Genomic DNA, 18,956 nt, shown 5'->3' on the forward strand with positions numbered 1-18,956 from the left:
ATTACGGCATCATGGAGTCACTCTGTAGACACTCAGGAGCAGCCCAATGGTGAACCAGCATATGAGGAGGGCTGAGCTCTGTTGCTACCTCAGAGAGACCCGGGATTCTCTTACAGTTCTTAACTTCAGTTTTCTGTCAATGATGAAAAGTTAAATGAGGCCTGGAATTTGTATTCACTGTAGCTCAATTGAAACACTTCATAAAAGCCTTTTTCCCCTTATCCATCTCACGGAAGCTACATTAGATCAGTGTTCCTGAAACTCTCTGCTCAGACCACTGTTTTGTTTTGTTGTTTTTTAAAAAAAATTCTAATGTGACAGTCTGAAATAAAAATGAAATTTATAATGTTTAAAATTTTAAAATATGGTGTGTGTGTGTGTGTGTGTGTGTGTGTGTGTGTGTGTGTGTGTGTGTGTGTGTGTGTGTGTGTGTTGAGGTTGAACTCAGGGCCTTATACATGCTAAGCATGTGTTCAATCTATGGGTTGCACGTCTAGCCCCATAATTTTTATATGTTTTTTATTGTAAGGATACTGTACAGAGGGGTTACAGTTACATGAGTAAGGTAATGAGTACATTTTCTATCGACCATTGTTACCTCCTCCTTTGTTTTTCCCCTACCATCCCTTCCTTCCCCAAAGCCCCAATTCCTCCTTCCCCTAATTTTTATTATTAGGTTTAACCTCTATGAGATACTCAGGCAAATTAGTAAAGTCTCTACACTGTTTTTCTCCATTTCTTCACTTCTCACAGTCTGGTAACATATATTCTAGTCTGACTTTAGTCCATGGGCCACACTAAGTAGCAGTGTACTAGAAGACAGCCTTTAGAGTTTCTATAGCAGAATTTGGATATCTGGGTGGTCAGAAATATGAAAGATGAGGAATATGCATAAAAATCTAGAAGAAATAAACAAGTATAAATATAAAACAAATGCCTTGCAAAAGGCAATGATCCTAAAGTAGAGCTGCACATTTGAAGCTAAGCTATATTAATTTGTGTCTTTGGTTTGTTATTTGTCACTAATAACCAGTTTTCCCAAAGCAAGATCATTGATTCACTGCTTCAAAGCCATCTGGAGTGCTTGTATAAAAAGCACATTGCCAGACCAATACAATCAGAACCTTTAGAAATAAAGTCTGGGAATTTTCACTTAAAAAGTCTCTTGCTGTTTTAAGATGAATAAATTAAGAATAAAATAAAAATCATATCAGAATGCAAATGTATCACTTTATTATTTTTTAAAAGTAGATCTAAAAGTATTAAAGTTGCTAAACTAGCATCTTAGAGGACTCTTACAGAGTTTGATTTCTGCCTGACCTCTATCCTGTGTGCTGTAGCTGCTTTTCTATTACATATACTGAGACAATATTTTATCTATTCGTTTTTATGCCTGCTTAAAATAGCTATACAAAGGGACTTAGCATGTCAATACATTATTATGATGGATCTGAACTGACTTTTACAATACTCCAATAATTGAACAATACTTAAAAATCTATCACAAGAAAATTAAGTTCCATGTGCACATGAAGAGGAAAATTCATTGTAATGTAACTCTACCTATATATAAAGTATATTTTGTGTGTGTTTCTGTGTGATTCTGGGGCTTGAACTCAGGACATGGCACTGTTCCTAAGCTTTTTTGCTCAAGAGTAGCACTAAAAAAAAAAAAAAAAAGTGTCTTGCTGGTTGCCAATGGCTCATACCGTAATCCTAGATACTCAGAAGGCTGAGATCTGAAGATTGCAGTTCAAAGCCAACCTTGTTTGCAGGAAAGTCTATGAGACTCTTATCTCCAACTAACCAACAGAAAAGCTGAAAGTGGAGCTGTGGCGCAAGTGGTAGAGTGCTCATCTTGAGCATGAAAACTTCAGGGACAGTGCCCAGGCCTTGAGTTCAAGCAGGAGGCCCATCATCCCCCCCCCCCAAAAAAAAAAGTCTTTTTTTTTTTCTCCAAATAATTCTTAGCATAGATTGCTATTGCTGTGAGAATTATTTCAGCTTCATGTGTGTAAACAAATGATGAAACAATTGTGTTTTTTTCCCTCTAGTTATGTCAGAGGAAGAAAATGAACTAGGGCTCTTTTTAAAGTTTCAAGCAGAACGTGACACAACCCAAGCTGGCAAAATGATGGATGCCACCGGCAAGGCACTCTGCTCTTCAGCCAAGCAAAGGTCTACCATAGATTTTCACCATCCTTCGATCTGTAGCCAATATGACACTTGTAGCATATGTATTTAAATGAGCATATTCGGGAAAAAAAGTTACTAATCAGTCTAATAAAGGGTTAAAAAAGAAATATATTCTAGTATAGAATTGTTTTGATGCCTAGCTCTTAATTCACTCTTAATTGTTTCTGGTTGCTGAATTCCTACAAATAGCCTTTAGGCTCGTATTTATATTTGTTGTCATTTGGTGGTACTGGGGTTTGAACTCAGAGCTTTGAGCTTCTTTACTTACTTGCTTCAGCTGTCACTTGAGCCCTTCCTCTAACAGCCAGCTTTTTATTGGTTGTTTTGGAAACAGAAGACTCACTTGGATATTTCTGCCCCAAGCTGGATTTGAGACATGATTCTCCATATAGCAGCGTACTGTGTAGCTAGGATTATAGGCATGAGCCACCAGTGCCTGGCTGTATTTTTATTTGAGTGGTTTAATAATATAACAAAATGACAAAAATCACTATTTAAAATATGTATATTCTACTTTTCCCTTTAAAAAAAAACCACCCTCTTTTTTTTGGGGGGGGGGTGGATTCCGGTCGTGGGGCCTAAACTCTGGGCCTGGGCACTGTCCCTCAGCTCTTCAGCTCAAGGCTAGTGCCACTTCCGGCTTTTTTCTTTTTGCTTATGTGGTGCTTAGGAATCGAACCCAGAGCCTCAGCATGCAAGGCAAGTGCTCTACCACTGAGCCACCTTCCCAGCCCACCACCCTCTTTTTTAAAAGGGCTTCCTGCCTGCCAGAAAAAGGGCTGTATCTTACCACTAGTCCTTCTTCACTTCACGTGGTCATAGTACTACCTTTGGGTATGTTGGGACTTCTTTTAAATGTAGGAGTCTTTTCTTTCTTAGTTACATAATTCCCTTCCATTTATTATTTCACCATTTTTTAACATTAAAGTACCTGTTATAAAGAACATCCTGTAAGTAGTAATTATTAAGAATAGTCCAAATATTGCCAGGTGCTGGTGGCTCGTGCCTGTAATCCTAGCTATTCAGGAGGCTGAGATCTGAGGATCACAGTTCAAAGCCAGCCCAGGCAGAAATGAGACTCTTTTTTTTTTTTTTTTTGGTCGGTCGTGGGGCTTGAACTCTGGGCCTGGGCGCTGTCCCTCAGCTCTTCAGCTCAAGGTGAGCGCTCTACCACTTGAGCTACAGCGCCACTTCCGGTTTTCTGGTGGTTTATTGGAGATAGGAGTCTCACGGTCTCTCCTGCCCGGGCTGGCCTTGAACCGCGATCCTCAGATCTCAGCCTCCTGAGTAGCTAGGACTACAGGCGTGAGCCACCAGCGCCCAGCTAGAAATGAGACTCTTATCTCACTGAAGGAGATGGAATTAGAGCTGTGGCTCAAGTAAGAGAGTCCTAAGCAATCCAGGCCCTGAGTTGATACCCTAGGACTGGCACCAAAAAAAAAAAAAGTCCAATATTTGTATTTCAGAAAAAAAGTGAAAATAGATCTTCTCAGGCCCACGATGATGTCAAGCTTCGGTGCCTTTTTTCTGAAGCAGCATATCAGTGTAAAAGTCTTGAAAGAAGTGAGAGAGAGTTCAGTGTCACTGAGTTAGGTTTGATATATGTTTTTTAATGCTTGTGTGGTTTTTTTGTCACCATCCTCACAGGCTAAAAATTCCATGCTCATTAGTTCTGTCATCTTACCTGCTCTTCTAAACTTATTTTTTCTCTAAACTTGTCAAATGAAAGGCCTTATATGAACTACGTTATACTTTATAAATGCGGTCCTTTGTTACCCCAAGAACTTTTTCTAAATGGCAGATTCACCTGCCTGTCAGGTACATGGATTAACATCCAAAGTGCTCCAAAAATTATAAATTATATATTTCCTAAAGTAAAAGGAGAAGGTATAAAAGGGAGAAAGTATAATAATTCAAAGTTGACTACATGAGCCTTACTTTCTATATCTCCTTAGATACGTCAATAAATTCATATTTCTAGGCTCATTTTCAGAGCAAATATTTTTTATAATTGGTTTGAACTTTTAATTATGGGATGTACAACCCTCTGATTTTTACCTTTCTTCCATTAGATTGGCCTTGTGTACTCCTCTCTCTCGACTTAAGCAAGAAGTAGCAACATTTAGTCAAAGGGCTGTATCCGACACATTGATGACAATCAATCGGATGGAACAGGCACGCACAGAATACAGAGGAGCTCTGCTGTGGATGAAAGATGTATCCCAGGAACTGGATCCAGATACCTTAAAACAAATGGAGAAGTTCAGAAAAGTAAGAAAATATATCCTTTTCCTTTCCTTGATGCATAAAATATGGAACTGATACATAATAATTTAGTGAAGAATCAAGACAATAGCTTTTTTTTTTTTGAGCCATTGTCTTGCTATGTAGCCCAGCTGGCCTAGAACTCCATCCTTTTGCCTCTGCCTCTTGGCGTGTACTGGGATTACAGACATATATAACTGGCTCTGCCTTTTTTTTAATGTATATTTTAATGTTCACCTTGGTAGCACATATATTAAAAATACATATTTTACTATAAATTATTGTTTGCTTGGAGATTTTGGCACACCTTCCACCCCCCCCCCCCCCCATCTCTATCTCTATCTCTTGTCCTAGAGCTTGAACTCAGTGCCTGGGCACTGAGCTTCTTTTGTTCAAGGCTAGTGTTCTACCACCTGAGCCACAGCACTCTTCTGGCTTTATTAGAGTCTTGTGGTCTATTAGAGTCTTGAGAGTCTCATGGACTTTCCTACTTGGGCTAGCTTCAAACCACAATCATCAGATCTCAGTTTCCTGAGTAGCTAGGATTACAGGCATGAGCCACCAGTGCCAACCACACTTTTTTTTTTCATCAACCTTTTCCTTTTTTTTTTTTAATCCCACTTGTATTAGATCTAACCACATTTTAAAGAATGTGGAAATTCTTTGCAGAAAGAAAACAGCTTACTACCAAAGGAAAATATATAATTTAAGTAAAAAGTTATATAAAAAGTTATTAATATTAAGAAAAAGTGAATACTATCAAAATTTTCATTCTGTTACAATACAATTTCACTACAAACCTACTAAGCAAATATGCATAGACATGTGCTTTGCTAATAAATTTCTCTTTATAAATTATATCCCATAGAGCTGAGGGATGGACCCTGTGCTCAATCCCAAACCTAAAAAAAGTAATCCTCTAAATTTGACGTACATGGATATTAAAATTCATTCATTTCATAAACTCAGACCTGATAACAAAAACTCCTAATATTTGACATTGATGGAGAGCCTATATTTTTATGCCAGTTAGTATAAGTGTTTGGTGTCATTGATTACTCTCAGCAGCATGTAGGTAAACATGTCTTTTTGGTTTTGGTTATTTTTATTGAATAGAGCCTGGTATTTGGGGCCTGGGTTAGCCTGGACGTCAGTGCTCCTTCCTATGGCCTCCTTCCTAGCTTTGATAACAAGCATGGGCCACCACATCTAGTTCATTTCATTGAAATAAAGTCTGACTTACTTTTTGTCCCAGCAAACCTCAAACCACATTCTTTGTATACCAAGTAACTGGGAGTATAGATTTGAGTCCATCTCTGATCTCATATTTTCTTAACCTAAAGATAGCCTGGGAAGACTCTCCTACAATTATCAGGCGTAGGCAAAATCTTCATTATTAATTATAGATTATACCAATGATGCAAAGAAAGAGTATTGTTATTCTTTTACAATTTTATATGTTTAGAAATCTTCATTCCAAACCTGTATTATTGAAAATAATATTAATATTTTTGTGATTGCAGGTACAGATCCAAGTGAGAAATAGTAAAGGTTCTTTTGACAAGTTAAAAATGGATGTTTGTCAGAAAGTGGATTTACTTGGAGCTAGTCGCTGCAATATGTTATCTCATTCCCTCACTACCTACCAGGTACCAACCTCCATGGTCAGCATGCCCTTGCAGTAAAGATGAGTGGTGAGATTCCTTTTTAAAAGTTGTCTAGAGGGTGAAAACAACTCATACAATTATGAAATTCCTTTCATTGGCATGTCAAGGTTGTCACATATAGACAATTATAAAAATCAAAACTAAAAGGACGTTACAGAGATTGTCTATTCCTGTAGTGTCAGGTTAGTCTTCTTTGTGTCGAGAGAGAGACAGAGACAGAGAGAGAGGAGAGAGAGGAGAGAGAGAGAAGAGAGAGAGAGACCTAGAAACTCTGGTTTGAAAAGAGAAATGCTGAGGAGGCCAAATTCAAGTTCCATTAGCCTGGATTGTTACTGGAGAGCTGAGCTTCTGGTTTGAACTACATAGTTTCATCTGAAGCAAAGAAACAATGGTTTGAAAAGGTTGGAAGCTTTTCTTGTCATTTTATAGATGACAATTCAAGTGAATGGCAATGTGGGGCTTAAAAACCTGTTTTCTAATTCTAGGTCATGGGTTCTTTTCACTCTGCCCAGTCACCATCCTACATCCCTTGAGCTCAGAAGCCTCCCTGTGCTTACATTACCTCAAACCACACAGAAATAATTATAATGAGCAAGTTAGCAGTTAACAAATAGCAGCTACTGAATTCAACATATATTTACAAATAGCAAGATAACACAAACTGTATTTGCTTAAGAAAATAATAAAATGGCTCTTTGTGCTATTTTAAAGGAATTCACCTAATACTGTGGATTCAGGAGTCAAGAAGGGATATACATGAAAATAAAAGCATATGACCATCCATGTAGAATAACTCCTTACACAAGCAGCTGATAATTCTGTCCTCCTTTGTGCTCTCTACTCATACCTCTCACTTTGACTAGGAACCCTGAAACAACAAGGAAGATGGTCAATTACTTGAGTACATTTTTTTTTTTGGGTCCGGTCGTGGGGCCTGAACTCTGGGCCTGGGCGCTGTCCTTCAGCCCTTCAGCTCAAGGCTACCGCTCTACCACTTGAGCCACAGCGCCACTTCCAGCTTTTTTCTTTTTGCTTATGTGGTGCTGAGGAATCGAACCCAGGGCCTCAGGCATGCAAGGCAAGCGCTCTACCACTGAGCCATCTTCCCAGCCCCTTGAGTACATTCTTGTGCTCTCAAGTGGAAGCATATATAAACATCTTACTATTCTTCAATAACAAGATGTTTACATATGTTTGCCACCATGAAGATTATACATTTACATTTATTCCTCTTTCTATAGAAATTAGTATTTCCGGGGCTGGGAAGGTGGCTCAGTGGTAGAGTGTTTGCCTTGCATGCCTGAGGCCCTGGGATCGATTCCTCAGCACCACATAAGCAAAAAGAAAAAAGCCGGAAGTGGTGCTGTAACTCAAGTGGTAGAGCGCTAGCCTTGAGCTGAAGAGCTGAGGGACAGCGCCCAGACCCAGAGTTCAGGCCCCACGACCGGACCCAAAAAAAAAAAAAAAAAAAAGAAATTAGTATTTCCATACTTTAACTTTTTCTTTTAGACTGTTTAAGTGTTCCAGTCTATAAGTTTTTTGTTGTTGTTGTTCGTTTGGGTTTTTTTGGTGCTGGTCCTAGGGCTTGAACTCAGGGCCTGGGTGCTGTTTCTGAGCTTCTTTTGTTCAAGGCTAGTGCTCTACCACTTGAACCAAAGCCTCACTTCCAGATTTTTTGGTAGTTTAGTGGAGATAAAGAGTCTCTACAGATTTTCCTGCCTGGGCTGGGTTCGAACCATGATCCTCAGATCTCAGCCTCATGAGTATCTAGGACTGCAGGGATGAGCCACTGGCACTTGGTTGGGTTTGCTTTCTTTTAGCTGCATCCTCCATAGGTGATGGGTGCACATACATGAATACACAGATGTTGGTGTCTAAACTCAGGGCTTCAATGTGCTAGGCAGACCCTTTGCCACTGAGACAGGTCTATAGTTCACTTTTTGCACTGGTTATAGAGACAAAAGTCTTGCTTTTTTGTGTGAGCCTACTGTTTGGACCACAATCCTTTTTTATGCTTTCCACAGTAGCTGCGATAGCATTTGCACCCTCACTTCACCCAGCAGTTGACTGAGGAGGTTTGCCTGAACCCCATCTCAGCCTCCCGAGTAGCTAGGATTACATAATGGCAAGGCCCACTCACTTGATTACAGGGACGATTTTTTATTCAGAATTATGATTTACAGCTCTTTCTGGTTCTCCAAACTTGAACAACTGAATTTAGTTCTTGCTGCTTCTACTGCATCAATAAGGAAATGCAGCACTGAACAAAGGAGGAAAGAAGAACTGAAGTGTCACTTTTTGCCTACAGAGAACATTGCTTGGATTCTGGGAGAAAACAGCTCGAATGATGTCCCAAATCCATGAGGCCTGTACTGGCTTTCATCCGTATGATTTCGTAGCTCTCAAGGTACATTTTTCTTGTTTCTTGTTAACATTTCATTTGGGTAATAACACTGAAACTTTTTTCTAAGCTTAATTTGAAATTTATAAAAAAAAATTTGGGCTATGTTTTCTGCACTCCTTCTGATAAGATGGATTAGCACTTCCTTGGTTCCAAATGATGGCAGCAACACTGAAACACAAGGGAGTACAGCAGTAGGTTGAAGGTAGTGTGTGAGGGGGAGGAAAATGAAAATAAAAATTCAAAGAGATAAGAAAAGACTATGGAACTAACATGTTGAATTGAGAACTCCTTAATGTACAAGATACATTATGGAAATGTGATAGAATGCTTGGCTATTCTAAACAATGGCCAGGTTACTAACATGACAGTTTTAGAACTTTAAGACACATTTCCTGTATTCACACTGATGTGTCAGATATGGCTGATGATAAAAATTAAGCTCATGACTTAGGTTTGATAACAGCTAAAGAGAAGAACATGCTTCATTAGTTCTCTCTGTAACAGAGTATCCTCTGGCCAGGAATGCAGTGCTTTTAACATTCGTACATCTTCAGTCACATCATTTGCACTGCCTTACTCATGTGATAGTCATTTCTTCAATTCTGATAGACTATTTTGCAGTACCTTTCATCTTACCATTCTGCCCTGTTTTCAGTAAAGCTTAGAATTTTTTTTGACGGCTGGGCACCAGTGATTCACGCCTATAATCCTAGCTACTCAGGAGGCTGAGATCTGAAGATCACATGGTCCAAATCCAGCTCAGGCAGGAAAGTCCGTGAGACTATCTACAATTAACCACCAGAAAACCAGAAGTGGTGCTATGGCAAGTGGTAGAGTGCTCACCTTGAGCTGAAGAGCTGAGGGACAGCACCCAGGCCCAGATTTTAAGCCCTACAACTGACACACACACACACAATCTGAGATTCTTGCTGGATTCATATCAGCCACAGGTTCATACCTTGCCACTGAGATGATTTCTAAAGTCAGGTTCTGACATAACATCTTTCAACCCCAAAGATGCCTTGAATTAGACTGGGTTTTTACATTTTTATGTAAACTTATTTTTTAATTTCTATAATGAATGCTTCCTTGAATAGCACTTGATATATTTAGACAAATTTTATGCCTAATGTCTACTCAGAAGTGATGCTGAAAATCTTTAGCTATGTTTGGAGCATTGCAACACAGTTGAAGTGGACCTGTCAGAACATTGTTAAACCAACCTGTCGCTAGCCCACATTACAGTATGTGTGGTTCCTACAGGCAACCAGGATAAACTATGTATATGAGGCTCAGTTAAAATTACATTAGCATACACTCCCCACATGGGAATAGTTCCAAATTATCCCTATTTTATATTGTTCTTTAGCAATGTATTTCTCATTTTGTTTTCAAAGAGAGAAACAGAGTCTTTGCATCTATTTAACATTGAATTTTTTTATCCTTAGAGATTACAAGACACTCCAAGCAAGCTTACTGAAGACCACAAAGAAGGACAAATAGAAGACAATGTTCTTAGTGAAAACCTCAATAAGTAAGCAGGCAGAAGCTATCCTGTGCAAGTCCTGGATATCATTTTGTGACTACATGTAGAATTATTTTTTCTCTGATTCATTGAATGCTTTCTTCCATGTCATTTTTTCCAGTACCCTTAGACATTTGTTTTGGAGTTGTTTTTTTTAATTCAAGTTTTACTATGGCAGGTAAAGAGTGACACGAGTACTAAATGAATTTGGGTTATTATTCCAGATTCTGACATTTGGGAGGTTGAGCCTTCTAGTAAGAGCCAGGAGTACCTCTGGTCATGCCTAAAGGGGTCAGCAGCTGTTACAAATCCACCTCTAAACCGCACAGATGAAGCTAGGCCTGGTTACCTAACAAGTTTACATACCTCGCTATGTATGATATGTTGCCTATTTCTCTTTTATTGCATATTTTCTTTGTTTCCCTTCCAGAGCTGCTGCTTAATCCTCATTTTGACTAAATTGACTAAAATAACAAACTAAAAAATAAGGACCAAATGATCCTAAATAGAAAGCATTTCCCCATTTTCTCTGTGGGAAATCAAAATCAAAATTTTGGCTAACTGGAATATATAAATGTTTTGGGATCAACAGTGTGTGTGTGTGTGTGTGTGTGTGTGTGTGTGTGTGTGCGCGTGTGTGCGTGCGTGCGTGTGTGTGTGTGTGTGTGTGTGTGTGTGTTGGTACTGGGGCTTGAACCAGAATTTTGGCTAACTGGAATATATAAATGTTTTGGGATCAACAGTGTGTGTGTGTGTGTGTATGTGTGTGTGTGTGTGTGTGTGTGTGTGTGTGTGTGTGTGTGTGTGTGTGTGTGTGTGTGTGTGTGTGCGTGCGTGCGTGTGTGTTGGTACTGGGGCTTGAACCAGACCTCCAGTGTTGCATTTTGCTAATTGGAAATGGAGTCTCAGAGAGATTTTTTGTTTGGCTAGCATTAATACAAGTCTTAGACTCCAGAATAGATAGGATTATAAGTGTGAGTGCCACTGGAGCTTAGCTAGGACCAACAATTATCAAGTATTAGTTATAAATTAAACCTATCTTAGCTATATATTGGCATTTTGATTCATACCTAAATGGAATATTTATTTTTTCGATTCTCATATCTCATAGAAGTTATTTTTTCAAAATCTTTCCATGATTCCTTAACATTACAAGAGCTACTTTTTGAGCTAACAGATTCCCAAGCACTTCATCCCCTATTCAATAGTCATTTAAAAACCAAATACATATATTGTCATTGGAAATTTTATCCCAAATCATAAGTATCTATTTGTCTAATAGATTTATCTTGTAGTATTTGTTAAAAATCAACATCCTATTGCTTTTATGTGTCTTTAAAGGCCTACTAGAAACAAACTTGACTAAATCTGTTTAGTTTTTTTACCTCACCTTTTGGTTTTTACATGGATGCTATAAGTCAGCTATTAGATGGATGCTATAAATCTCCAAAATTAGTATTGATTGATAATATTCTAAACTAATATGTCTTCTTTTAGAAACATGAATTTAGAATAGAATGCCTCACTTCTACAGGGATGTTCTTGTATTTAGTTGTTAAGTAAAACCATTCAATGCTTGAAAATGAAACTTCATATTATATGGCTTTGATTTTTCTAAATTGTAGTACAAGTTAAATTTCCTTTATGTTAGAGGTGTCAGATTTTGGATTTAAAAAAAAACTGGAATAGTCACATCTACATAAATGAGTAATCTTGGGGATAGGACCAAAGTCTAAAATGAAATTCACTTACGTTTTACAAACATCTTATACACATAATCTGAGGTAATTCTGTACAATACTGTAATAATTTTGTGCAAGAAACAAAGTTTCTTGGTGTAGATTTTTTTCCCCTTTGGTATCATGTCAGTGCTTGAAACATTATAGATTTCAGAGCCTTTTGATTTGTTTGGGTTTTTTTTTGGGTCCGGTCATGGGGCCTGAACTCTGGGCCTGGGCGCTGTCCCTCAGCTCTTCAGCTCAAGGCTAGCGCTCTACCACTTGAGCCACAGCGCCACTTCCGGCTTTTTTCTTTTTGCTTATGTGGTGCTGAGGAATAGAACCCAGGGCCTCTGGCATGCAAAGCATGCGCTCTACCACTGAGCCACCTTCCCAGCCCCTCAGAGCCTTTTGAATTGGGGATATTCAACCTTACATTTAGCACACTGCCTACAAATGCTGCTGTTACAATGGAGATACTTAGTAAATGTTGAATATGGGTAGACTTTTTGGTTTGTATAGATCTATAAAAGTAAGAAATTCTCCCAATGATAGATTTTTGGGAGATCTACTAGACAAATATTTTATATATCCTCCCCCTTTTTTGGGGGGGGGGGCTTGTCCCTGGGCTCTTTTTGCTCAAGACTAGCCTCTACCACTTGAGCCACAGTGCCACTTCTGGCTTTCTCTGTGATTAATTGGAGATAAGAGTCTTATGGGAGGGCTTCAAACCATGATCCGTAGCTCTCAGCCTCCTAGGAAGCTAGGATTACAGAGCCCACCAATGCTGGGCTCTAAGTTACATTTTTAACTATATAAACTCTTTGGGGACTATGAACACCAAATGTATTTTAACCAGAATCTATGCATTATCTTGCTTTCACTTCAGGGTAGGTTTGTCCGAAGAAGCAAGTTTCAGGAGAGAATCAGGTAAGATGTAGATTTGTTAGTTTATCCTACCTTTTAAAAAAAGATTTTGCTAATATTCATTGATAATAATAAATAAAATTTCATTCTATAAGTCCATTCTATACACATCAAATTATCTTTTTTTTTTTTTTTGTCAGTCGTGACGTTAGGACTTTTTACTATTTTAACACTAGGTGGTGCAGTAATCTAGGTTTGCCGTATTCCTGTTAATGTGTTGTTTACACATTAAAGGTTGCCCTCCTCTGTTCACTGCTATTTAAGCATCCCATAGATTATGCCATCAAATATTTGTATTTCAGAAAGTCTATTCTGCAACAAAGTTGTAAAATTTATAGGTGAAAGAGCCTTTTGTGTTTTGGTTTAATTTTTAAATCATCCTTCATGAATTCCAATCAAAGCATTCAATTATATATCTTTCTCCTTTAAGAATTCACTGAGGAAGTGGTGCTGTGGCTCAAGTGATAGAGCACTAGCTTTGAGCACAAAAAGCTCAGGGACATCACCCAGGCCAGCAAAAAAAAAAAAAAATTCAGTGAAATTTTTTATGCTAATATAAAGAATTTTAGTGATTTCCACGTGTGTAAGGTCCATTCCTAGTATTAGGTTATGTATATTCAGGATAAATACCTTATTAATTATGCTGCTCAAAGCTCTTAAATCTTTCTTTAATCATCTTTATCCCCTTCACTTTTTTTCTTTTTTACCAAACATGGTATATTAAACAAACATGATATATTACCAAACATGGTATATAGTGTTACTGTTTTTATTTCTCCATGCATCTTTTGTCATTTGCCTTACATAGGTGGTAGCTTAATTATTTCAAATATTATAACTGTCCTTTGTTATATCCTCATTGTGAAAATGTGACCATTTTGATCTAAATCTTGCCCACTTAGGAATAATTGTCACATTAACTTCCAACCAATTTATTTGCTGGTAAAAGTTCTTTGGTACTGTAAAAGAACAATGAAACTAATTTATCATGTGTCTTACTCTCATTTCTTCAAAAAGAATAGCCTTTCTGCTTTTATTTTCAATCAGCAGCAGCAAAAGATGTACCTTCAGATTCACTGGAAAGAGAAGATTTTGAGAAGGAATTCTCATTTCTGAATAGCCTTCTAAGCCCTGCTTGTTCCAGCACTAGTGAATCTACCCAAGAATGCCAGACTTCTTGTGGGAGCGCCAGTGCTGGTGTCACGCCCCAGGAGGCTTCTGTGGGGTCCGAGCCTCTTGCTCATTCCTCTGGATTCCTCCCCTCACAACTCTTTGACCTTGGCCTTCGTGCTGCTGGAGCTTTCAACAGTAAGTATCTATCAACCATTTGCACACACGTGCCTCATTCTACCTTTGGAAACAAAAATAATAGTATGCTTGTTGATGCTAGAACCAACAAGGAGCTTGATTTTTTTTTTCTTTTTTGGTTGGTCCTGGGGCTTGAACTCTGAGCGCTGTCCCTCAGCTCTTCAGCTCAAGGCAAGCACTCTACCACTTGAGCCATAGCGCCACTTCCGGTTTTCTGAGTGATTAACTGGCAATAAGAGTCTCAGGGACTTTCCTGCCCATGCTGGCTTTGAACTGTGATCCTCAGATCTCAGCCTCCTGAGTAGCTAGGATTGCAGGTGTGAGCCATCAGTACCCGGCTTAAGGAGATTGATTTTTTTTTTAAACTGTAGTACCACTGGATAAAATCAGCACTCACCACCAATGAACTGCAAAAATACCAAATCTAATCACACTGGATATATGTCAAGGAATCTGAAATGACCTATGTTTCCTTGCCATTTGCACCAGACTTACATGCTCTTAGATACTGACTTTCCTAGGTTGTTTGGTTTGCCATACTTGACCTGATAAGTTACCCTCCCAATAGAAGATCCATTTCTTTCATTAAACAAAATTTGGTGTGTTTTCATTCTGTGAGTTCAGAGTTAACAAGAAAAAGGGACAGCTTGAGTAGCTGGGTCCAGGCAGCCTTCTGGGTAAAACAGCAGGAGTGGAGGACTCAGAGGCAAGCTGGGAAGAGGTATTCCTGAAGGAACACCCACCTCAGTGTACTATCCTGTTTCCAGCTCTGCACCTTGGGAGTCATTTTGCTCCTCATGTCCATATTCGTTACCAAGTCACGTCTATTCTGTTTCTGAAACTGCTTCACAACTAGAGCCACTTAGAGCCTCCCTTGGCTTCATTTTGCTGCAATATAGCTCCTAACAAGTCTTTAGCTCCCAGTTCCTCCTCCACACTTCCTCCAAGAGGCAGATTCTGAGGTTAGCACCCTGCTTTTAAAAACAAGCACACATGGTTTCAGGATAAAACCTGCATTCCAATGTTTATCTCCTACCTTACCTTCAGAATATTTGCTGTTTCTGTCACCCCATTCAGTACCTCCAGATCCCTTAGAGGCACCTTTCTGTTGCTGTTCAGTAATGGAGGATGAATGTAAACCTTAGTACAGGATTCCCAATGAAAGCTTTCTCCATGATGGCCAGTCCTTGAATTGCTTCTTAGTACTAACAGATGGCCTTCCAAAGTGTGCTACTTGTATCTGTTTTCATAGCTGTAGTCAGTTTATCTTCCCTTAAACAGGTCTCTCATCTCCCAGATTTTATTATTAAAAAAAACCTTCAAAAAATAAACCATTCACACCTGTATCAGCATCTTAACATGCTGTACTTTGCACTAAAATACTATATCACAAGGGCATGATTTGTAGGGATTTGTCTTGTATATTCTGTGACAGAAGCATGAAGTTCCCTCAATAAAATACCAGTTAAATAACCATTTGGTAAGAATTTATTGACTAGCCTAAAAGAATGGACAGGATTACTTGACAAAGAAGCACTCTATCTAAGGATAACTGTGGTGCCTTCCTATGGCAAGGTTTTTCCTGGCACATAAATGGCCTGGTAAGTCTAATGATTCGTTGCTTTTCCATCATGTGTTCTAACTCTTCTACCCCCTATTTTTACAAGTCTCTAACAGCTTGATTTTTCTTCTAGTTGATACAATATCAACAATCACTTTCACTACTGAAAACAATTGGTCCCAGCTTGAAAACAAACAAGATATTCCCATCTACTAGACAAGTTAAAACTCAGTGTTTATGTGACTCATCTGAGGTCATAGGGCAGTGTAAGCAATAAAGGGAGCAGAACCTGGTCCCCTGCACCTCATGCAGGATTCCATTATTTTTTGTTGGTGGTGGTGGTAGTCATGGGTCTTGAACTCAGAGCTTGGGTGTTATCTCTGAGCTCTTTCACTTGAAGCTACATTCTACCACTTTTAGCCACTGCTCTACTTCCAGCTTTCTGGTGATTAATTGTAAACAAGAGTCTCACAGACTTTCCTGCATACGCTGGCTTTGAACCATAATCCCTATACCTCAGTCTCTTGAGTAACTAAGATTATAGGTATAACCACCAGTGCCCTACTCCATTTCACTATTCTTTTTTTTTTTTTTTTTTTTTTTTTTTTGTCGGTCGTGGGGCTTGAACTCTGGGCCTGGGCGCTGTCCCTCAGCTCTTCAGCTCAAGGCGAGCGCTCTACCACTTGAGCTACAGCGCCACTTCCGGTTTTCTGGTGGTTTATTGGAGATAGGAGTCTCACGGTCTCTCCTGCCCGGGCTGGCTTTGAACCGCGATCCTCAGATCTCAGCCTCCTGAGTAGCTAGGATTACAGGCGTGAGCCACCAGCGCCCGGCCCCATTTCACTATTCTTATGTCCACTTTCTTTTCTCCTGCTAATGTAGGCTGGGCAGCGAGCTAGCTACCTTAAGAGTAAAAAGACAAATGTTTTAGAAACCCCAAGGTCTTAGTCTACTTTATGTAATGTACCATAAGATTGGGTATTTATAAATAGGTTCTGCTGGCAGTTCTGAATGCTGAAAAGTCTAAGGGCATAATACCAGAATGTAGCACATCATCTCAGGGCTCAAGGTGATAGGTCAAGTGAGTGCTTAAGACAAGATGGGGCCAGTTTACCCTTTCTATCCAGAACACACCCTGTGACTACTAATCCTTCCATGATAATGGCAGTGATCCATTCACAAAGGCCAAAGTCCTCAGGACTTGCCTTTAAGGTTCTTCATACCATCATGACAACCATATTTCAATATAAGTTTGAGGGGGACAGTCAAAATATAGCATGCTATCTATGTGTGTGCATGCCATGTGTGCGTGCATGTGCACGCGCATGTGTATGTGTGTGTGTGTATATTCTGAAGGTACTGGAGTCTGAACTCAGGGCTTCATGCTAGCTAGCTAGATGATCTACCTTCTCCATTTTCAATTTTCTTTTCTTTTTTTTTTTTTTTTTTGTCGGTCGGTCATGGGGCTTGAACTCTGGGCCTGGGCACTATCCCTGTGCTCTTCAGCTCAAGGGGAGCTCTCTACCTCTTCAGCCACAGTGCCACTTCTGGTTTTCTAGTGGTTTATTGGAGATCAGAGTCTCATGGACTTTTCTGCCTGGGCTGGCTTTGAAGTGTGATCCTCAGATCTCAGCCTCCTGAGTAGCTAGGATTACAGGAGTGAGCCACTGGTGCCCAGCCATTTTCAATTTTCTTAAAAATTATATATAATGTATATCATGTATGTGAGGCATAGTCTATATATTATATACTTACATATTTGTTATTTATATTATTAAATGTTAATATTTGTTAACTATATAAATATTAAATATATATTACATTATGAGTATTTTTAGGGGTTCTTAACTCTTCACAGTGAAGAAAAACTGTGAATTATCAAAATATACCCAGTTCTGGACACTAATCTGCTTCATTTTGTAAGATTTGTGGATACACCATTTGGAATTGAAGTCTTTCTTTAATATTTTTCAAAATGACTTTGAAAACTATAAGGATTTCCAACCAACACTATCTGGTACTAAAATTAGATGATTGGTTAAATACCTAATTCCAGATGTTTTTCCCCCCCTTTCATACGGGGAGGAGGGAGAAGGGAGCGGGGATTTCAACTCAGGGCCTCACTCTTAACAGGCAGGCTATCTACCTGGGAGCCAGGCTCCCAGCCCTGTTTGGTTTTGTTGTTGTTGTTGTTTGCTTTTTTCAGTGGTCCTACTTCTTACCAAGACATGTGCCTGAGCTGTGATGTACCTAATTTTAGGCTTCTTGTTACAGTTAGGATAACAGGTGTTGCCATCAAGAAGGTTAAGAAGGGGTTTCATGAACTTTTCTGCTCAGTTGCCTTGAATAGTGATTCTGTCAAGTAACTGGGATTACATGCTTATATCAGTGGTGCCAAGATAGTTTTTAGTTTTTTATCCTATTTTACTATAAAATCTTAGCCTATCACAGACCGGAGGACTTAGCTATTTTGATGTTTTCTTTTTTTGATGCTTTTTCCTGTACTCTACTTAATTAACAAAATTCTTTTCTCCCTTCCCTCCAGATTGGGCCTCCCAAGAGGAATCAGAGCACACTGATAACCTACCAGTGCCTTCACAGAGTCCAAAGAAATTAACACGATGTAAGTTACTTCTTTTCCATTGCATTAAGAATCAGTTGAGCTGGGTGCTGGTGGTAGTTTGTGTTAAAAGGAAAAATTTCCAGGTGTTAGTGGCTCACACCTGTAACCCTAGCTATTAACGAGGCTGAGATCTGAAGATCTTGATTTGAAGCCAGCCCAGATAGCAAAGTCCAGGAGACTCTCATCTCCAATTAAGCACCCAAAAAGCCAGAAGTGGAGCTGTGGCTTACTTGGTAAAGTGTGAGCCTTGATCAAAATTGCTCAGAGACATGGGCTGGGAAGGTGGCTTAGTGGTAGAGCGCTTGCCTTGCATGCCTGAGGCCCTGGGTTCGATTCCTCAGCACCACTTAAGCAAAAAGAAAAAAGCCGGAAGTGGTGCTGTGGCTCAAGTGGTAAAGCACTCGCTTTGAGCTGAAGAGCTGAGGGACAGCGCCCAGGCCCAGAGTTCAGGCCCCACTACCAGACCCCCCCCAAAAAAAAAAAAATTGCTCAGAGACAGCACTTAGGCCCAGGATTCAAGCCCCAGAACTAGGAAAAAAAAAAAAAAAAAAAGGAAAATTCTACCTGGCTATTCTTATAGAAAGCAGAGAAGAAAAACTGAATTGTCATAGAGCAGGATGTTGTATTTTGTGTTAAGATCTGTCTAGTGGATATATAATTTGGTATAGGGGGCCCCCCAACTCTTTTTAGGCCCTTTTTAAGGGCCTTGTGCCTGTTAGGCAAGTTCTTTATCACTGAGATATAACCCTGGGTCAGATGCTT

The 18,956-nt window shown here is 39.3% G+C and overlaps 1 protein-coding gene across 9 annotated transcripts in view; it reads left to right on the forward strand.

Annotated features, from left to right (window-relative positions):
- Positions 1–18,956, forward strand: part of Ica1l (islet cell autoantigen 1 like) — a 69,100-nt gene that overhangs the window by 17,279 nt on the left and 32,865 nt on the right. For 8 of the 9 annotated variants that reach the window (XR_011371244.1, XR_011371252.1, XR_011371247.1 and 5 more), the window contains exons 5-12: positions 2,055–2,178; positions 4,269–4,467; positions 5,985–6,110; positions 8,437–8,535; positions 9,981–10,066; positions 12,665–12,705; positions 13,750–14,010; positions 18,117–18,194. Coding sequence is in view for 6 of the 9 variants with exons in the window: in XM_070019341.1 (XP_069875442.1) it covers positions 2,055–2,178; positions 4,269–4,467; positions 5,985–6,110; positions 8,437–8,535; positions 9,981–10,066; positions 12,665–12,705; positions 13,750–14,010; positions 18,117–18,194 (1,014 nt within the window). In the remaining 3 variants the exon portion in view is untranslated. The remainder of the gene's footprint in view (positions 1–2,054; positions 2,179–4,268; positions 4,468–5,984; positions 6,111–8,436; positions 8,536–9,980; positions 10,067–12,664; positions 12,706–13,749; positions 14,011–18,116; positions 18,195–18,956) is intronic. The other variant, XM_070019369.1, reaches the window with a different exon arrangement.

Source organism: Dipodomys merriami, unplaced genomic scaffold (assembly GCF_024711535.1).
Source record: "Dipodomys merriami isolate MVZ:Mamm:240054 unplaced genomic scaffold, mDipMer1.0.p SCAF_1, whole genome shotgun sequence".
NCBI lineage: Eukaryota > Metazoa > Chordata > Mammalia > Rodentia > Heteromyidae > Dipodomys > Dipodomys merriami.